At 38.5% G+C, this 17580-nt stretch overlaps 1 protein-coding gene across 1 annotated transcript in view; it reads right to left on the bottom strand.

Moving 5' to 3' along the window:
- The window catches only part of LOC126272512 (probable 28S ribosomal protein S25, mitochondrial), a 49135-nt gene extending 31809 nt beyond the window's left edge, over positions 1–17326 (bottom strand). The window contains exons 1-2 of the mRNA XM_049975412.1: positions 17104–17326; positions 6152–6258 (exon numbers count right to left, since the gene is read on the bottom strand). Of these exons, the coding sequence (XP_049831369.1) occupies positions 6152–6258; positions 17104–17240 (244 nt within the window). The 5' untranslated portion in view covers positions 17241–17326. The remainder of the gene's footprint in view (positions 1–6151; positions 6259–17103) is intronic.
- Positions 17327–17580: the final 254 nt, after the last annotated feature.

Below are 17580 nucleotides of genomic sequence, written 5' to 3'. Positions count from 1 at the left end.
ACACTTTCTGGTTCTGGGATCATTTATTTATTACACATATACCCTACCACTTCCATAACAATCAATTTAATCTAACAATATATATGAAAGTTACAATTAAAATAACGGCAAAACCGTCCGAAATCACCCCGTTTGATGGTACATTAAAGAACACACTAGTGTTCATCACTCAAAAATGTTGCTTATCATTTTAAAATTGAAGAGAAAGGAACCAGAATCTGTAAATGCATGTGTCTTTCAACTCTGAGTATCAACCATCAAAACATGACAACTTTATTGTCCAAAACGAAATGTGGTGGTAAATCGAAAGTGACTTAAGGGGAAAACATGGAAATAGAAAGAAATTAGATGATCAGGCTCTTAAGTATGTGAGAGAAAGTACACTCTCTTTTGATTGTGTAGTCTCACTACTGTCAAAGGCTTTTCAAAAAGCAGTAAGTGAATCGAAACCTGAATATTAGTGAAATGTAGTGCCTTTATGATGATCCCTCTTTGACGAAAGGTTACCGCTTGTCAAAAAGCATGCATTTGTTGTGTTGTGGTCTTCAGTCCAGAGACTGGTTTGTTGCAGCTCTCCATGCTACTCTACCCTGTGCAGGCTTCTTCATCTCCCAGTACCTACTGCAACTTACATCCTTTTGAGTCTGCTTAGTTTATTCATCTCTTGGTCTGTTTTATACAAATTTATTGTGAAGCAAATGAAAGTAAGAAGCACTAAGCAATATGTAATAAAATACTTATCAATACTGTTACAACTTGAAAGCTTTATTTAGCTATTGAAATGAGAAAGTGTTGTAACTAAAAAAAGTCATAGTAAAGCTACCTAAAACAAAGTGTTGACAAAACTGAAATATTGATAAGTATTTAAAGAAATAAAAATATTAATTTTGTTTCCATTTTCATTGTTGTTAGATGAATCACTTATTTACTAGCTGTTGTTAAAAACTTTAAATGGATTTCCTGTAAAATCTTGATTTTTGGGTTGTAACAGTCTCCTGAGTCATCGAAATATTCAGCTGCTGCAATTGAAGCTATGCTATTAGATTCTAACCTAACCACGACCTTGTATATCATAACATATTCAAAAGGTCATATTTGTGACAACAGTGGAAAAGAGAATAATTTGTATTTTGACTCTAAAATTTCTTGTTTTCTTGCCTCTGATTGGTTATGTATCATACCAATGGCTATGCAGAATTGGCACACTACCAACCTACAAGCAGTAGAGAAACACTGCTGTGACTGTTGTTGGCCCTGATCTAAGACTTTAGTCAAAAATTTAGTGGCAGGAATTAAGTTATGTTGGTGTAATAGCTAGGACCAAGTTAAGACTCAAGCGATCCAACAGTTGTTTGGAGAACCAACTTGAGATTGGAGCCAGAGGCTCCCCTAGGGAAAAATTTGTAAAAACAACCCATTCCATGATAACTACATTTAGATTTATTTTTAAAGAGCTTACTAAGAGCCCAAGAAATGGCAATTAATGTATGAGGCAGGGAGGGTAAGGGGAATGGGAATGGGCACCAAATAAAATGTTGTTTGCTTAGAAAAGTGTAGCAGCAAGGAGCACTTTATCATCGCAGCTTACTTATGGGAAGATGTTGCATATATTTTGAAATTTAGATAGATTTGATAGGAGGAATAAGTAGAAGAGGTAAACAACTTGTGCCTGAAGTGGAAGAGTGAATATTTTTGTACTGCATTATCTAAGTAGGACAATGAAGTAGCTAAACTTTTTATGTAGTTAACTACCAGGGCTCACTGAGGCAAAAGCTGATAGGAAGTTAATGGGGGAATTTAATGCTTTTATTTACACCTCAGAGTGTTACATAATTGCTGAAACTTTTGGTAAATAAATAATCTGTTGAGTACGCTGGCCGATTAAGTAGTTGTTCTTAGAGTAGTTAGTCTCTCTGATTGATCATGGTTTGTGAACTTTTTCTTGTTTAATTCCAGCTTTAATAAATTTACGAGGAAATTCCAATAATCTCCACCAAATACTATTTTCAACTCGCACATCTTTGGAATCACTACAACTGATCAGAACTGAAAGCTACTAACATTTGTTCGAATGAAAAGGTAAGCCCATTGCTGAAGAATCTGCCATCTAGTGAAGCCAAAACTAATACTCCAAAAGATGTGTCTCTGAAAATTAAACTACATAGTCTAAAGACAAACTAAACACCAAAATCTTAGGCATAACGGGAATATTATTAATGAAAAATCTAAAATCTACTGCAATTTTGCTAAGCTGAAAGTGAAGTGATATTAAAAACCGTGTCAACCTGAGGCAGGCTGTTAATACTGTTCTCTCAGCGAAGACTTCAACAATTTTTGAAAATTTATTACATCTTTCCACATAGCCGGATGCATATATTTAGACTCTTGAGTTTATTAAAATAGTTCAAGCAAAAGGGGTGGCATTGAAAATTAAACTATACTGACAATAAAGACAGCACAGTGAGAAGCAGTATTAAGGTAAGTCTATAAATTTTTCTGTTGTTGAGAAGACATTGAAATTCATACACAATTTCCTTCTTAATGGAGCATATCATTAGGAATATGAAAAGGATACTGAGTCATGCATGGCTCACGTTCATGCCATTTCTTGCTTGACAGCTTGTCTTTATGGAACTGTCGCCTCGTTTCTTATTTGATTTACTGGCGTGAGTAAGCTGCTGACTTCCCTGCCCATGAGTGGAATCAGCGGCACATATTGATAAGAGCACTGTCGTATTACCTTTGAAGCGACCACTAGTATTTCCGGCTTTTCGTATATTGGGAGTTCAGTTGGGATGGAGCGACAGTGAGGTGTGGGCAGCCAGTACTCGCCAACCACTGGCAGCACACATGTACTGTCCGATAGAAGGAGACTGGAGTGGGAACAATCACTGGTTAGTCGTTCTGTCGGTTTCTCATCAATCAACGTATATTTAGTCTTTTGACCATTTCTAGGCTTTGTCAGTTGGTCATCTTGCCGGACATGGGTCGGTTCCTTCCTTGTGCAGAGATGTCATGGCCCATGGGCAGGTGTTACCTCTGCATGGTTGGGTCTGAGTCTGTGTTCCCAGGTCACCATGTCTCCGAGTTCTGGGCACACAATGAGTTGAGTTGGGATGGAGCCGCAATGAGCTCCGGACAGCCAAGACTGGCACGACCATTGCTGACACATATGACTTGAATGGGGATGACCTTGGTTGGTCGTACAGTCTGTTGTCTCATCGGACGACGTGTATTTGGTCGCCGACTGCTTATAGAAACTCTGTGTGTGTCAACTTGTGATTCATCCTTGATGTCCCACAGTGATTGGTTAGGATTGTCTGAGTTCTTGATGCAAGTGTCTACGTGGAACTGTATGTAGATTATGTGATTTCCATTGAACAGTTATGAATGCTGCCTGTGTATTGGAGTAGGCAGTTGGTTGGATGGGACAGAGCAGCAAGTATATGTTTCCTCAGTGTTAATGCTGTCTGGCACGGCGTGTAGTTCGACAGCCGTTGGTGCTGTTCATATTTTTGAGTGGTTATTGCGCCTTGGCTGTTTTTAGACTCCAATTCTGAAGATGTAGTGATGCTGGTATCTTTGTCCTTGGCTGATATTTTCCACTGTCGTGCCATTGGTCGGCGGAAGGGAATTGCTTAGGTTGTTGGTCGGTCCTTCAGCCGTCCCTGGGTCGGGTTGCCATCCGATTATTTAGTCTTATTCTTGGCTGCCTGTCCCACCTAAACTTATGTTAGAGTTACCTCCTCAGGCCGACCCTTTGAACACTTCTGAGCACCACTGTTCTGTTGTTTTTAGACTGTGATTTTTTGTCTCAAGTACTGAGTGAGGCCTTTAGCTGCCTATTAATTTAGTTGGTTTAATTTTAAAATAAGGCCTTTTAATACAAACTGAAACCATTATCATCTTGGAAAGTGGTTTCAAATTCTCAACTTTTCACACACATTAATAGGCCTCGCTCTTTCCGTTGTGTTAAAATTGTATGAATAACAGAAATTACATCTTTCAATAAAATAATACTTATACTTCATATCACATGTAACAAGCTGTCTATTAGATTCCAAAGAGGTGATATCACATTGAAACAAATGCAGGGTACAACAATTATCTTGTGGGTCTTCTACAAATGAAAGTTTGGAAGGAAATTGGTGACTGCAATACAGTCTACGCAGAGTGGCTTGAACAAACATTAAAACTCTGAAATGACTCAAATATGTATTTTTTCATTCACAGCTTTGACTGTATGATACAGATTAAGCTATTTCCATGATATCAATAACCCCAGCAATCCTATTTGTATGGTTGAGGATGAAAAAGTGGTGACAGATAGGCATAGCTCTGGAATACCTGGAGCAATTTCAATTAAACTTGGTTCATCTATGTCACATAAACCTACTAGAAAAATGTGTAGTTGGGGTAACCTTTGAGATGGAGATGGTGTATGAAGGGGGTGAATTCTAAAAATAATTGAAAATATACTATTAACACCTCCAAAACTTGTATATAAATTTTGTTTCTGCATTGTGCTAAAAATCTTCTTCCTTTTCCTATCTAATATTAGACTTATGTCAGTAATACAAAATTGTTAAGGCTTTAGTGGCCAGTTGTTGACAAACTGCCTATTTGCTTCTGTCTTGGGTTCTTTGGTCAATGTTCGTCTGATGATTTTACTGACGTTTTGCCAGCATGAGTGGCTGGCATTGTCAAAGTTTCATCCCCCATTGCCAGTGGTGAACTGGAGCCGAGCTCGCGGGCACAGACTATATGTACCTGGCGCGCCAACGTCTGAGGGCTTCTCCATGGTCATTTTCGGTGCAGTTCTCCTCTTGCTACCTGCGACAGTCGTTCGCTGCAGTACAGGAAGCCAGGATCCATTTACCTTAAGGCTTCCTCTTTCCTGTTGAAGCTGTTCCCGTGTTTGTGTATTTCTACAGCTTCTCTAAACAAGAGGATGTGATAGTGCTTCTCTACAGCCAGAACTTCCGTGTCGGAGAATTGTATTACATGGTCAGTCTCACTCAGCGCGTGCTCTGCCACGGCCGATTTCTCCACCTGCCCCAACCTGCAACGTCACTTATGTTCTTTGATCCTGGTGTTGATTGATCGACCAGTATTCCGATGTAAACTTTTCTGCATGTGCATGGTAAGTGGTATACTCCCGACATTGCAAGTGGGTCCCTTTTATCCTTCGCCGATCTAAGACATTTTTTGATCTTTCTCGTCAGTTTGAAAATTATCTTTAAATCGTGTTTGTGCAATATATGGCCGATTCTGTCTATCACTCAGGGAATGTATGGCAGAAAGGTCGTACCCGACATTTCTTTTCCTGATTTATTAATTCGCCGAGTGTTTGGATCTGTTACACTTCTAATATAATTGTGGAGTACCCATTGCTCCTCAGAAAACATTCCAGATGTTGCATTTCGTGTTTGAGGTGCTGTGGCTCACATATTCATCCTGCTTGTGTTACGAGCATGTGAATCATGCCTCTTTTCTGGCTCGGGTGGTGGTTTGATAGTTTGTGCAGGTATCAGTCCGTGTGTGTTGCTTACCATGCACACGCGGAAAAGTTTATGTTGGAATGACCAGATGATCAATCAACACCAGGATCAAAGAACATAAGCGATATTGCAGGTTGGGGCAGGTGGAGAAATCAGCTGTGGCAGAGCACGCACTGAGTGAGACCGATTGTGTAATACAATTCTCCGACACGGAAGTTATGGCTGTAGAGAAGCACTGCCACACCCGCTTGTTTAGAGAAGCTGTAGAAATACACAAACACGGAAACAGCTTCAGCAAGAAAGAGGAAAGCCTTAAGGTAAATGGATCCTGGCTTCCTGTATTGCAGCAAACGACCATCGCAGGTAGCAAGAGGAGAACCGCACAGGAAATGACCGCGGAGAAGTCCTCAAACGTTGGCGCACCAGATACATAGAGTCTGCGCCCGCGAGCTCAGCTCCAGTTCACCACCGGCAATGGAGGGTGAAGCTCTGACAATGCCAGACACTCGTGCTGGTGAAATGTCAGTAAAATCATCAGACGAACGTCGGCCGAAGAACCCAAGACAGAAGCAAATAGGCAGTTATGTCAGTAACTGGGCAACATTGGGTTTTCAGTTACTACACCACACAAAGGTATTGTGTTTACTTACCAAAAAAACATCTTATAAAAGGTGATGGTGTCATGTTCTTAAATGTTGCAACTTGGACATCTGGATTTTTGTACTGAATCTGAGGAAGGTACCAAAATACAAAGTCCCTGTGGAAGAAAAATATATTACTTACAGTTATGAGAGTGAATTATTTTATAATATGAGGGTCAATCCAAATGAAGTGACCCAATAAAAATTAAGTTCATTACTTGACCATTTTTAAATATATTTATTTTTTAATATATATTCACCCTATAAATAAGAAGTTCTTAACAGTTTTTACAAAAATGTTATCTTGCATCGTTACTGAATGGCAGCCAGTTTTATTTGTAAGTGCATGACAGTTTTTCTATTTGGAGACTTAAGTGTTAATTTGAGTATCTCTTCAGCGGATCTTGTTATAACATTGCAATTGACATGATTACTTTTAGAAATGTCTCCTCTACAACACTGCTTATTATCCAAAATACCCTAAATTCAAAAATAGGCAGTCAAAATGACCTCCAAATTTTGGTATTGAAAATGTAGAAAATCCACTTTTTGGACCCAAAAATAACGACCAAGGAATGATTTATCACAGTGTATTTTTTTCCTCTAGCTAGATATCATAAACTACTAGTCTTATGTAAAGCAAGAACACTGACAAATGTTTCCTTAATTTTTTATAAATTTCTGAAATTTGTAAATCTTTACAAAAAATAAAGTTTGGGCTTATTATCTCTGGTGGAACTATATGTAAAAAATTTGATTGTTGCACATTTTGTACATCTATATGACAGCCAAGTACTGTAAAATAATTTCACCATTGATATTTAACTGTGAACAAAGAGATGAATTTCAGAAAATGAGGAAATAATTCACATTAAACTACAATTGATCTTATGGCTATTGCCTAATTCATATGTGATATTGGCTACATGCAATCAATTATTACTGAAGTTAAGGTATTGAATTATATGGAAAAATTCGAATGCCAAGGAATATGTGGAATTGATTTGTTCCTCCTATTGCTATACTGTTTTCAAAACTGGTTGAAGGTTGTTTTGATTTGAAGAACTACCTCATTATTCTTGATGAGAAAATAGGTAATGTCTTTAATATTATCCATGCAAAAGGCATATGTGTCCTCTTTTGCAAGAATTTGGTCTGTGGTCTTTATTTGTAGGCTGACTTTACTCACTTCACATTTTGTTGTACTTTCTACTCCATCACATGCATTTTTACCATGGCAAGAGGCAAAAAAATGTCATTGACCCTCCAACCTGAAATCTACTTCGTGGTTGCAAAGATCTGAAAAATTCTTTTTCTTATTGTATCGACTACCCCTTCCATCTAAAATGTATAGGAGCTTCTCAACCTTGGGAAACTTTTCTTTTATGTAATTTGTTACATAGGTTTGAAATACATAGGCAACAAAAGAGTTGTACTCAAAGTAGTTGCTTAGAATGCAAATTGAAGAAATGCAAACTTCGTCTTTCTCATTTCTGAAGCACCGAACAAACAGATGCACTGTTGCCTGGTCACTGACCCAGAGGTACCCTTGTATTTCATCCAGAACCACAAACGTTAAAGTTTTCTGCAAAATCATCTGGGATTATGCATTCAGTTTCATAAAGTTGCGCTTTTTTGTCCTTCAAATATTTACTTTGGCTTTTAGGGACTTAGAGGTGACTTCTGAGATTTTCAAAGTTATCAGTTAAAGATTCAATGCATCCTTCCTGAGGTTTAACCACTGTTATCATTTCAGCCCTGTCGGTTGTGACCCACTGTTTGAAGCTACCATTGTTGGGCATTTCCTCATAAGATTCGTTAAACAATTCAAGGGTGGTTTCTTTATCATGGCATTTATTGTACAAACTCCTCATCCAATCATAATTTTTTGTGTCACAGGCCATTCAAGCTAGTAACTATTTGCAGTTAACATCACTGAGCTTTGCACTGGCAGTCATCAGTTTAACATTTTGATGATATAAACAAACACATATGGAGTGTTTTCCTAAGGAGAGGGCCTGAATACACCACTTAGGGCGAAGGTCACAAAATTTTGATCTTCCAATTTTACAATCAGGACATGCATTTTTAAAAGCTGCAAATATTTCATTTAAATTTGACAGCACTAGTCATTTCTGCTTTGTTACGTTAAATCCATTTATGATGTCACTGGAGGAGTGAAGCATTCCTAGTGATTGGAAAAAGTGCAGATCACTTCCACTTTCAACAACAGTTGTTGAACATATTCACATCACAATAGGCCTAAGATACTAGTCTCCTGTCGAATTTTGGATGTTTTTTAAGCTCCTTTATCATGATATTTCTGGGAACTGAAAATCTCTTTAGGAATCAACATGAGTTCTGAAAACAATGATTGTGTGGAATCCAGCACTCTATTCAGTTTCAGTCACGAGACCCAGAAAGCAGTAGATACTGGCATCCTGGTTGATGCCACACGGCTTGAAATGTGTTCGATATGGTTCTGCACTGCCGGCCAATGAACAAAATAAAAGAGTACATAATATCAAGCCAACTATGTGAGTAGACTGACAAATTTCTAGCAAACAGAACACAGCATTTCATTCTCAACAGAGAGAAATCTTTAAATGTCAAAGCATAACGTGCACTTGTACACAGAGAAGTTGCAAAACTGAAAATTGTTCCACTATGTAGGAAGACCTGGAGAGAATTGATGCTTAGTGCATGGACTGATAGTTGAACCTCAACATAAACAAATGTAACATCCTGCACATAAATAGACAGAAATGCTCATTACTGTACAATTTCGCAATTGTAGGACAATCACTGGAAGCAGTCACACCCACGAAATATATTGAAGTATGCATGGAGGAGGAGACTGGTAGAACCAGACATGAAAAGGGACAAATAGCATTAGGAGTAAATGATTGGTGACAGATGTGTATAGTGGTGCAGAACTTTTTAACAAACATTTCATAACTGTTACTGAAAAAACGGAGTTGTCAGGTTCTGTAGATGCTGCCACGGAATACCTCAGACCAGACATTTCAAGTAACTTCCATAATATGAATTTGACTCTCACTAACCCAGGAGAAATAATGCTCATCACAAAATCTTTAAAATCAAAAACATGTAGTGGGTATAATGAAATATCAACAAAGCTAATTAAAGAATGTGATTCTAAGTAACCTATTAAGCTATCTGTGTAACCAGTTGTTTATCAGTGGAACATTTCCTGAATGGCTAAAATATGCTGAAGTTAAGCCACTGTTTAAGAAGGGAAATAAAGAAATAGCATCAAATTTCTGCCCAATTTCACTTTTGCCAGCATTCTCGAAAAATTTTAGAAAAAGTAATGTACAGTTGGCTTTATAACCATCTTATCTCGAATAATATATTGTCAAAGTCACAGTTCGGATTTCTAAAGGGTTCTGATATTGAGAAGGCTATTACCTCCCCTCCATGAACCATGGACCTTGCCGTTGGTGGGGAGGCTTGCGTGCCTCAGCAATACAGATAGCTGTACCGTAGGTGCAACCACAACGGAGGGGTATCTGTTGAGAGGCCAGACAAACATGTGATTCCTGAAGAGGGGCAGCAGCCTTTTCAGTAGTTGCAAGGGCAACAGTCTGGATGATTGACTGACCTGGCCTTGTAACACTAACCAAAACGGCCTTGCTGTGCTGGTACTGCGAATGGCTGAAAGCAAGGGGAAACTACGGCCGTAATTTTTCCCGAGGGCATGCAGCTTTACTGTATGATTAAATGATGATGGCGTCCTCTTGGGTAAAATATTCCGGAGGTAAAATAGTCCCCAATTCGGATCTCCGGGCGGGGACTACTCAAGAGGATGTCGTTATCAGGAGAAAGAAAACTGGCGTTCTACGGATCGGAGCGTGGAATGTCAGATCACTTAATTGGGCACGTAGGTTAGAAAATTTAAAAAGGGAAATGGATAGGTTAAAGTAAGATATAGTGGGAATTAGTGAAGTTCGGTGGCAGGAGGAACAAGACTTCTGGTCAGGTGACTACAGGGTTATAAACACACAATCAAGTAGGGGTAATGCAGGAGTAGGTTTAATAATGAATAGGAAAATAGGAATGCGGGTAAGCTACTACAAACAGCACAGTGAAGGCATTATTGTGGCCAAGATAGATACGAAGCCCACACATACTACAGTAGTACAAGTTTATATGCCAACTAGCTCTGCAGATGACGAAGAAATTGAAGAAATGTATGATGAAATAAAAGAAATTATTCAGATAGTGAAGGGTGATGAAAATTTAATAGTCATAGGTGACTGGAATTCGGTAGTAGGAAAAGGGAGAGAAGGAAATGTAGTAGGTGAATATGGATTGGGGGAGAGATATGAAAGAGGAAGCTGCCTGGTAGAATTTTGCACAGAGCACAACTTCATTATAGCTAACCCTTGGTTTAAGAACCATGAAAGAAGGTTGTATACATGGAAGAACCCTGGAGATACTTAATGGTATCAGATAGATTATATAATGGTAAGACAGAGATTTAGGAACCAGGTTTTAAATTGTAAGACATTTCCAGGGGCAGATGTGGACTCTGACCACAATCTATTGGTTATGACCTGTAGATTAAAACTGAAGAAATTGCAAAAAGGTGGGAATTCAAGGAGATGGGACCTGGATAAACTGAAAGAACCAGAGGTTGTACAGAGTTTCAGGGAGAGCATAAAGGAACAATTGACAGTAATGGTGGAAAGAAATACAGTAGAAGAAGAATGGGTAGCTTTCAGGGATGAAGCTGTGAAGGTAGCAGAGGATCAAGTAGGTAAAAAGATGAGGGCTAGTAGAAAGCCTTGGGTAACAGAAGAAAAATTGAATTTAATTGATGAAAGGAGAAAATATAAAAATGCAAAAATGAAGCAGGCAAAAAGGAATACAAACCAAAAATGAGATCGACAGGAAGTGCAAAATGGCTAAGCAAGGATCGCTAGAGGACAAATGTAAGGATATAGAGGCTTATCTCACTAGGGGGTAAGATAGATACTGCCTACAGGAAAAGTAAAGAGACCTTTGGAGAAAAGAGAGTCACTTGTATGAATATCAAGAGCTCAGATGGAAACCCAGTTCTAAGCAAAGAAGGGAAAGCAGAAAGGTGGAAGGAGTATATAGAGGGTCTATACAAGAGTGATGTACTTGAGGACAATATTATGGAAATGGAAGAGGATGTAGATGAAGATGAAATGGGAAATACAATACTGCATGAAGAGTTTGACAGAGCACTGAAAGACCTGAGTCGAAACAAGGCCCCCAGAGTAGACAACATTCCATTAGAACTGCTGGCGGCCTTGGGAGAGCCAGTCCTGACAAAACTCTACCATCTGGTGAGCAAGATGTATGAGACAGGTGAAATACCCTCAGACTTCAAGAGGAATATAATAATTCCAATCCCAAAGAAAGCAGGTGTTGACAGATGTGAAAATTACCGAACAACCAGTTTAATAAGCCACAGCTGCAAAATACTAACACGAATTCTTTACAGACGAATGGAAAAACTAGTAGAAGCCGACCTCGGGGAAGATCAGTTTGGATTCCATAGAAATACTGGAACACGTGTGGCAATACTGACCCTACGACTTATCTTAGAAGAAAGATTAAGGAAAGGAAAACCTACGGCTTAGAGAAAGCTTTTGACAATGTTGACTAGAATAATCTCTTTCAAATTCTGAAGGTGGCAGGGGTAAAAATACAGGGAGCGAAAGGTTATTTACAATTTGTACAGAAACCAGATGGCAATTATGAGAGTCGAGGGACATGAAAGGGAAGCAGTGGTTGGGAAGGGAGTGAGACAGGGTTGTAGCCTCTCCCCGATGTTATTTAATCTGTATATTGAGCAAGCAGTAAAGGAAACAAAAGAAAAATTTGGAGTAGGTATTAAAATCCATGGAGAAGAAATAAAAACTTTGAGGTTCACCAATGACAGTGTAATTCTGTCAGAGACAGCAAAGGACTTGGAAGAGCAGTTGAATGGAATGGATAGCGTCTTGAAAGGAGGATATAAGATGAACATCAACAAAAGTAAAACGAAGATAATGGAATGTAGTCGAATTAGGAAATGAGACACTTAAAGTAGTAAAGGAGTTTTGCTATTTGGGGAGCAAAATAAGTGATGATGGTCGATGTAGAGAGGATATAAAATGTAGACTGGCAATGGCAAGGAAAGCGTTTCTGAAGAAGAGAAATTTGTTAACATCGAGTATAGATTTAAGTGTCAGGAAGTCATTTTTGAAAGTATTCGTATGGAGTGTAGCCATGTATGGAAGTGAAACATGGACGATAAATAGTTTGGACAAGAAGAGAATCAGCTTTCGAAATGTGGTGCTACAGAAGAATGCTGAAGATTAGATGGGTAGATCACATAACTAATGAGGAGGTACTGAATAGGATTGGGGAGAAGAGAAATTTGTGGCACGACTTGACGAGAAGAAGGGATAGGTTGGTAGGACATGTTCTGAGGCATCAAGGGATCACCAATTTAGTATTGGAGGGCAGCGTGGAGGGTAAAAATCGTAGAGGGAGACCAAGAGATGAATACACGAAGCAGATTTAAAAGGATGTAGGTTGCAGTAGGTACTGGGACAGGACTGAAGACCGCAACAACAACAACATCTACACTTTGTGAAAATGTGCTTAATCCATTAGATAAAAAACTGCAGGCAGCTGGTATATTTTGTGATCTGTCAAAGGCATTTGACTGTGTAAATCACAATATCCTTTTAAGTAAATTAGAATATTATAGTGTAACAGGAAATGCTGCAAAATGGTTCAAATCTTATATCTATGGCAGGAAACAAAGGGTGTTACTAGAAAAGAGACATGTATCAAGCTATCAGGCATCATCCAACTGGGAACTAATTACATGTGGGGTCCCACAAGGTTCCATTTTAGGGGCCTTAATTTTTCTTGTGTATATCAATTACCTTTCATCAGTAACATTACCAGATGCCAAGTTTGTTTTGTTTGCCGATGATACAAACATTGCAATAAATAGCAAATCAAGTGTAGTCTTAGAAAGATCAGCTAATAAAATATTTGTGGACATTAATCAGTGGTTCCTAGCTAATTCCTTGTCACTAAACTTTGAAAAAACACACTACATCCAGTTCAGAACTTGTAAGGGGTGTTCCACGAGTATATGCCTAAAATAGGATGACAAGCAGACACAAGAATTGGACAGTGTTAAATTCTTGGGATTACAGCTTGATAATAAATTCAAATGGGAAAAGCACACCACAGAACTGCTGAAACATCTTGGTGTTGGGTTGTTTGGGGAAGGAGACCAGACAGCGTGGTCATCATCGGTCTCATCGGATTGGTGAAGGATGTCAGCCGTGCCCTTTCAAAGAACCATCCTGGCATTTGCCTGGAGCGATTTAGGGAAATCACGGAAAACCTACATCAGGATGGCCGGACGCGGCATTGAACTGTCGTCCTCCTGAAGCATCTTAACAAATCTCTATTTGCAATGTGAATTGTGTCAGATATAGGGGATATAACAATGAAAAAGCTGGCATACTATGCTTACTTTCATTCTATAATGTCATATGGGATTATTTTTTGGGGTAATTCATCAAGCCAATCTAAAGTTTTCCAGGCACAAAAATGTGCAGTAAGAGTTATATGTGGTGTGAACTCAAGAACATCCTGCAGAAGCCTGTTTAGGGAACTAGGGATACTAACTACTGCTTCCCAATATATTTATTCTTTAATGACATTTGTCATTAAAAATATATCACTTTTTCAAACCAACAGCTCAATTCATGGAATCAATACTAGAGATAAGAATAATCTTCACAAGGATTTAAAGTCACTTAGTCTTGTACAAGAAGGTGTGCATTATTCAGGAACACATATTTTCAATAACTTGCCAGCAGCCATAAAAGCTTAACAACCAATGAAATTCGGTTTAAGAGAAGCCTAAAGGATTTATTGGTGGCCAACTCCTCCTACTCCATTGATGAATTTCTCAGTAGAACCAACTGGTGTGTGTGTGTGTGTGTGTGTGTGTGTGTGTGTGTGTGTGTGTGTGTACAACATAACTTCTGCACAATTTCAGTGCAGTACTGTGTTCATTGTAAATAAGTGTGTGAGTGTGTGTGTATAAATACTATCTAACTTCTGCACCATTTCAATGCAGTAATGTGCTGATTGTAAATAAGTATTGTAGTAGTTGTATTACACATTTATTACCTTGTAAACAAATAAATAAAACTTTTTTATTTTAAATTCAGTGCATTAGTATTTGTAAAATGATTCTTCCATATAGTGTTCATTAAAAAATGACGATCATTCTACTTGGGACCTGTGGAATGGTACATCAGCTTATTTGTCTGAGTTGTAAATACTTGTCATGTATTGTTGTTTTTCTGACATGTTCTGCATTCTGGAGGACCTCCTCACAATGGATCAATTGGAATGAAAGTAAATCTAATCTAATTGCAGATCAGTAATGTGAAGTGGAATGACCCCATACAAGTGATTGCAAGATAGTCAGATTCCAGACTGAGATAATTTGGAAGAATCCTCAGAAACTGTATGGTGGTATATATACAAAGGAGGTAGCTTACAAACCTTTTGTTTGGCCAATTCTTGAATACTGCTTGCCAGTCAGGGATACATATCAGATAGGACTGACAGATGACATAGAGAAGATCTGAAGAAAAGCGGCATATTTCATTGCAAGTTTATTTAGCAAGCACAAAAGTTTCACAGATATGCTCAATCAACTCCAGTGGCAGACAGAGCAAGTACAGTGGTTTGCATCACGGCATGGTTAGCTGTTAATAAGCCTGAGAATGAACATTCCTAGCAGAATCAGCCAAACACTGCTTCCTCCTTAATATGTGTTGTGAGAAGTTCATGAATGTAAAAGCAGAGAGATGCAAGTTCACACAGAGCCTTATCAACGCAACAGTTGCTCTTACCATGAAAACAGACTGGTGATTCAAAGTCACAGGGGGGTGGGGGGGGGGGGGGGGGGGGAGGAGTCCAGAACATTACAGGTGTGAGGAGGAAGATGGTGTGACGAAGCTGTTTTTAAGAGTTACTGAGAAACAGGAAAAAAAGAAAAGATGAAGAATGTGAATATGGCAGAATGTAAGCAAACTGGAATTACAGTGAAAATGAAAACATGACAAGGGAGTTACAATTAAAATATACGACAGCAAAAACAATCCATTTCTGACAATATAATGTAATTGCATACATAAAAAAATCTACTCACCAAGCGGCGGTTGGAGAAAACACACACACATAAGCATTGAGAGCCAGTGGTTCCTTCTTCTGGCAGAAGAGTTTAAGGGGAAGGAAGAGGGGCACAGGAAAAGGATGGAGAGATTAAGAAAAAGCGGGATAGTTCAGAAAAGTCAAAACCTTGGGTCGGGGAGACTTACCGGACGGGACGAGAAGGAAAGACTGATTGTTGGGAACTGCACCAGAAGAGATTTGAAAACATGAGAGCTCAAAAGTGGGAGACAGGGTAATATGCAAGACAGAGATGATGCTAAAACATCATCTAGACATTAATAAGAATGAAAAGCTATGTTGATTGTACATAACAGTGGCGAGAGGGGGGGGGGGGGGGGGGCAGCAAAAAATACACAAATCGGAAAATGAAAGATGTAAAAAACTAAAACAAAAAAGTAGTTACTATGAAGAAACGCTGAGATGGAAAGAATGAGATCATGACTGTCATGTTGTAGAGCATGCTCTGCAACAGGATATAGCGTGTTGCCAGTGTACATTCTCTGCCTATGCCCATTGATTCTAACTGATAACTAGATGTTAGTCATGCTGATATAATTAAGGCAGAACATAAAAATAATTTTCATGTGCATCTTTCCTTCCAATCTATAATACAAACTGAAGTTACACACTCAGTTAAAAGGGCAAGCAACATGATTTTAAACAGTGTAAAGTAGGAAACTTGCTGGGAATTCCAATCTGTTCCAAAGAAAATTAGAAATATATCTCACTGACTGCAATCTTGATCAACTGTCTAATGTCTAGAATGAAAATTCCTGTTAATTACAAGACAAATTGCAGTGTTTGCTGTAAAAATACCTTACTGTTAAGTACTGCAAACAGGGTATTTAACTTTAATTTAAAGAAAAAATCAATTAATAAAGAAAATATTTAGCTACCAATAGGAGATAAACAACAGCTATTTACTGTTTTGTATGGCTGGAGAGACAACACTTTTATCAATGTAGGATCATGGAACAATGTATGCCTAAGTATAGCCCAAATCTTTTGACACTCAACGGATCTCTGGAAACGCTTTGTTTACGAGGTAATTATGTTTTTCTCTTAAAAGGCTATTCAGTACGCTGTGTTGCAATAATCAGATCACTTCCTGGAGCAGTTTTTGACACTGCCATGTAATCAGAAGCTGAGTCATCTGATATGTTTTCCCTAGCCTTCCATATAGAACCTATATCACCATCATCACAAATGTTTTCAAAACAGTTGTAGGTAAAAGTTATGTACTGGGCCCCGTTGCATTTTTCAATACGTCGCGGACTAAGCATTTGGCTTCGCTACATTTCAGATACGATTTCATGGTTCAAATGGCTCTGAGTAATATGGGACTCAACTGATGTGGTCATTAGTCCCCTAGAACTTAGAACTACTTAAACCTAACTAACCTAAGGACATCACACACATCCATGCCCGAGGCAGGATTCGAACCTGCGACCGTAGCAGTCGCACGGTTCCGGACTGCGCGCCTAGAACCGCGAGACCACCGCGGCCGGCTACGATTTCATGTTTATATATATAAATCACTATTGAAAGCTTCCCTTCGTCTACTTATGTAGTACAGTACGTAAAACCACGTTTGCTAGAGCGCTTTGAATGTTAGAACGTACGCGAGTAAACTCGTTTGTGAACCAGTAAAACAAGAAATCGTATCATATATACTTTACATTCGACATATGCAACTTCACCTTGCTCCCTGATGATGATCACCAGAAGTGTTGTAATTAACCGTAAATATCTTTACTCTGGGTTTGAAAATAAGTTTTCCTGCTTCAAGATACTTCAGAGTCCTTCTTATGGGTGCTCGCCCTTTCATAAACGGCATTGCTAATATTTAAGACTTGCCGGTTCATACAAACAACACACAAATATAAACAAATACTGCCGACCCTCGCCAAAGATAATCGTCACGTACACATCAAAGATCTACACTTGTTAATTTCGACAGCAGTAATTTCGATTTGATAGTCGATTCTTTTAAACATAAATTAAGTACATCACAAGTAAGTTCTGAAAGTCTATTGCATTGACTAATTACTTTCTTCTCTCGGTCTCATATTTGCTACTAGTAAATTTTATCTAATTCATTTTACATGATTCTGCTGAGTATACTGATAAACGTTTACACAACTAGTTATCAATACGTTAATAATTTCACCTGACAA

This window comes from Schistocerca gregaria, chromosome 5 (assembly GCF_023897955.1).
Source record: "Schistocerca gregaria isolate iqSchGreg1 chromosome 5, iqSchGreg1.2, whole genome shotgun sequence".
Lineage (NCBI taxonomy): Eukaryota > Metazoa > Arthropoda > Insecta > Orthoptera > Acrididae > Schistocerca > Schistocerca gregaria.
This window is presented reverse-complemented; position numbering and strand designations above follow the sequence as displayed.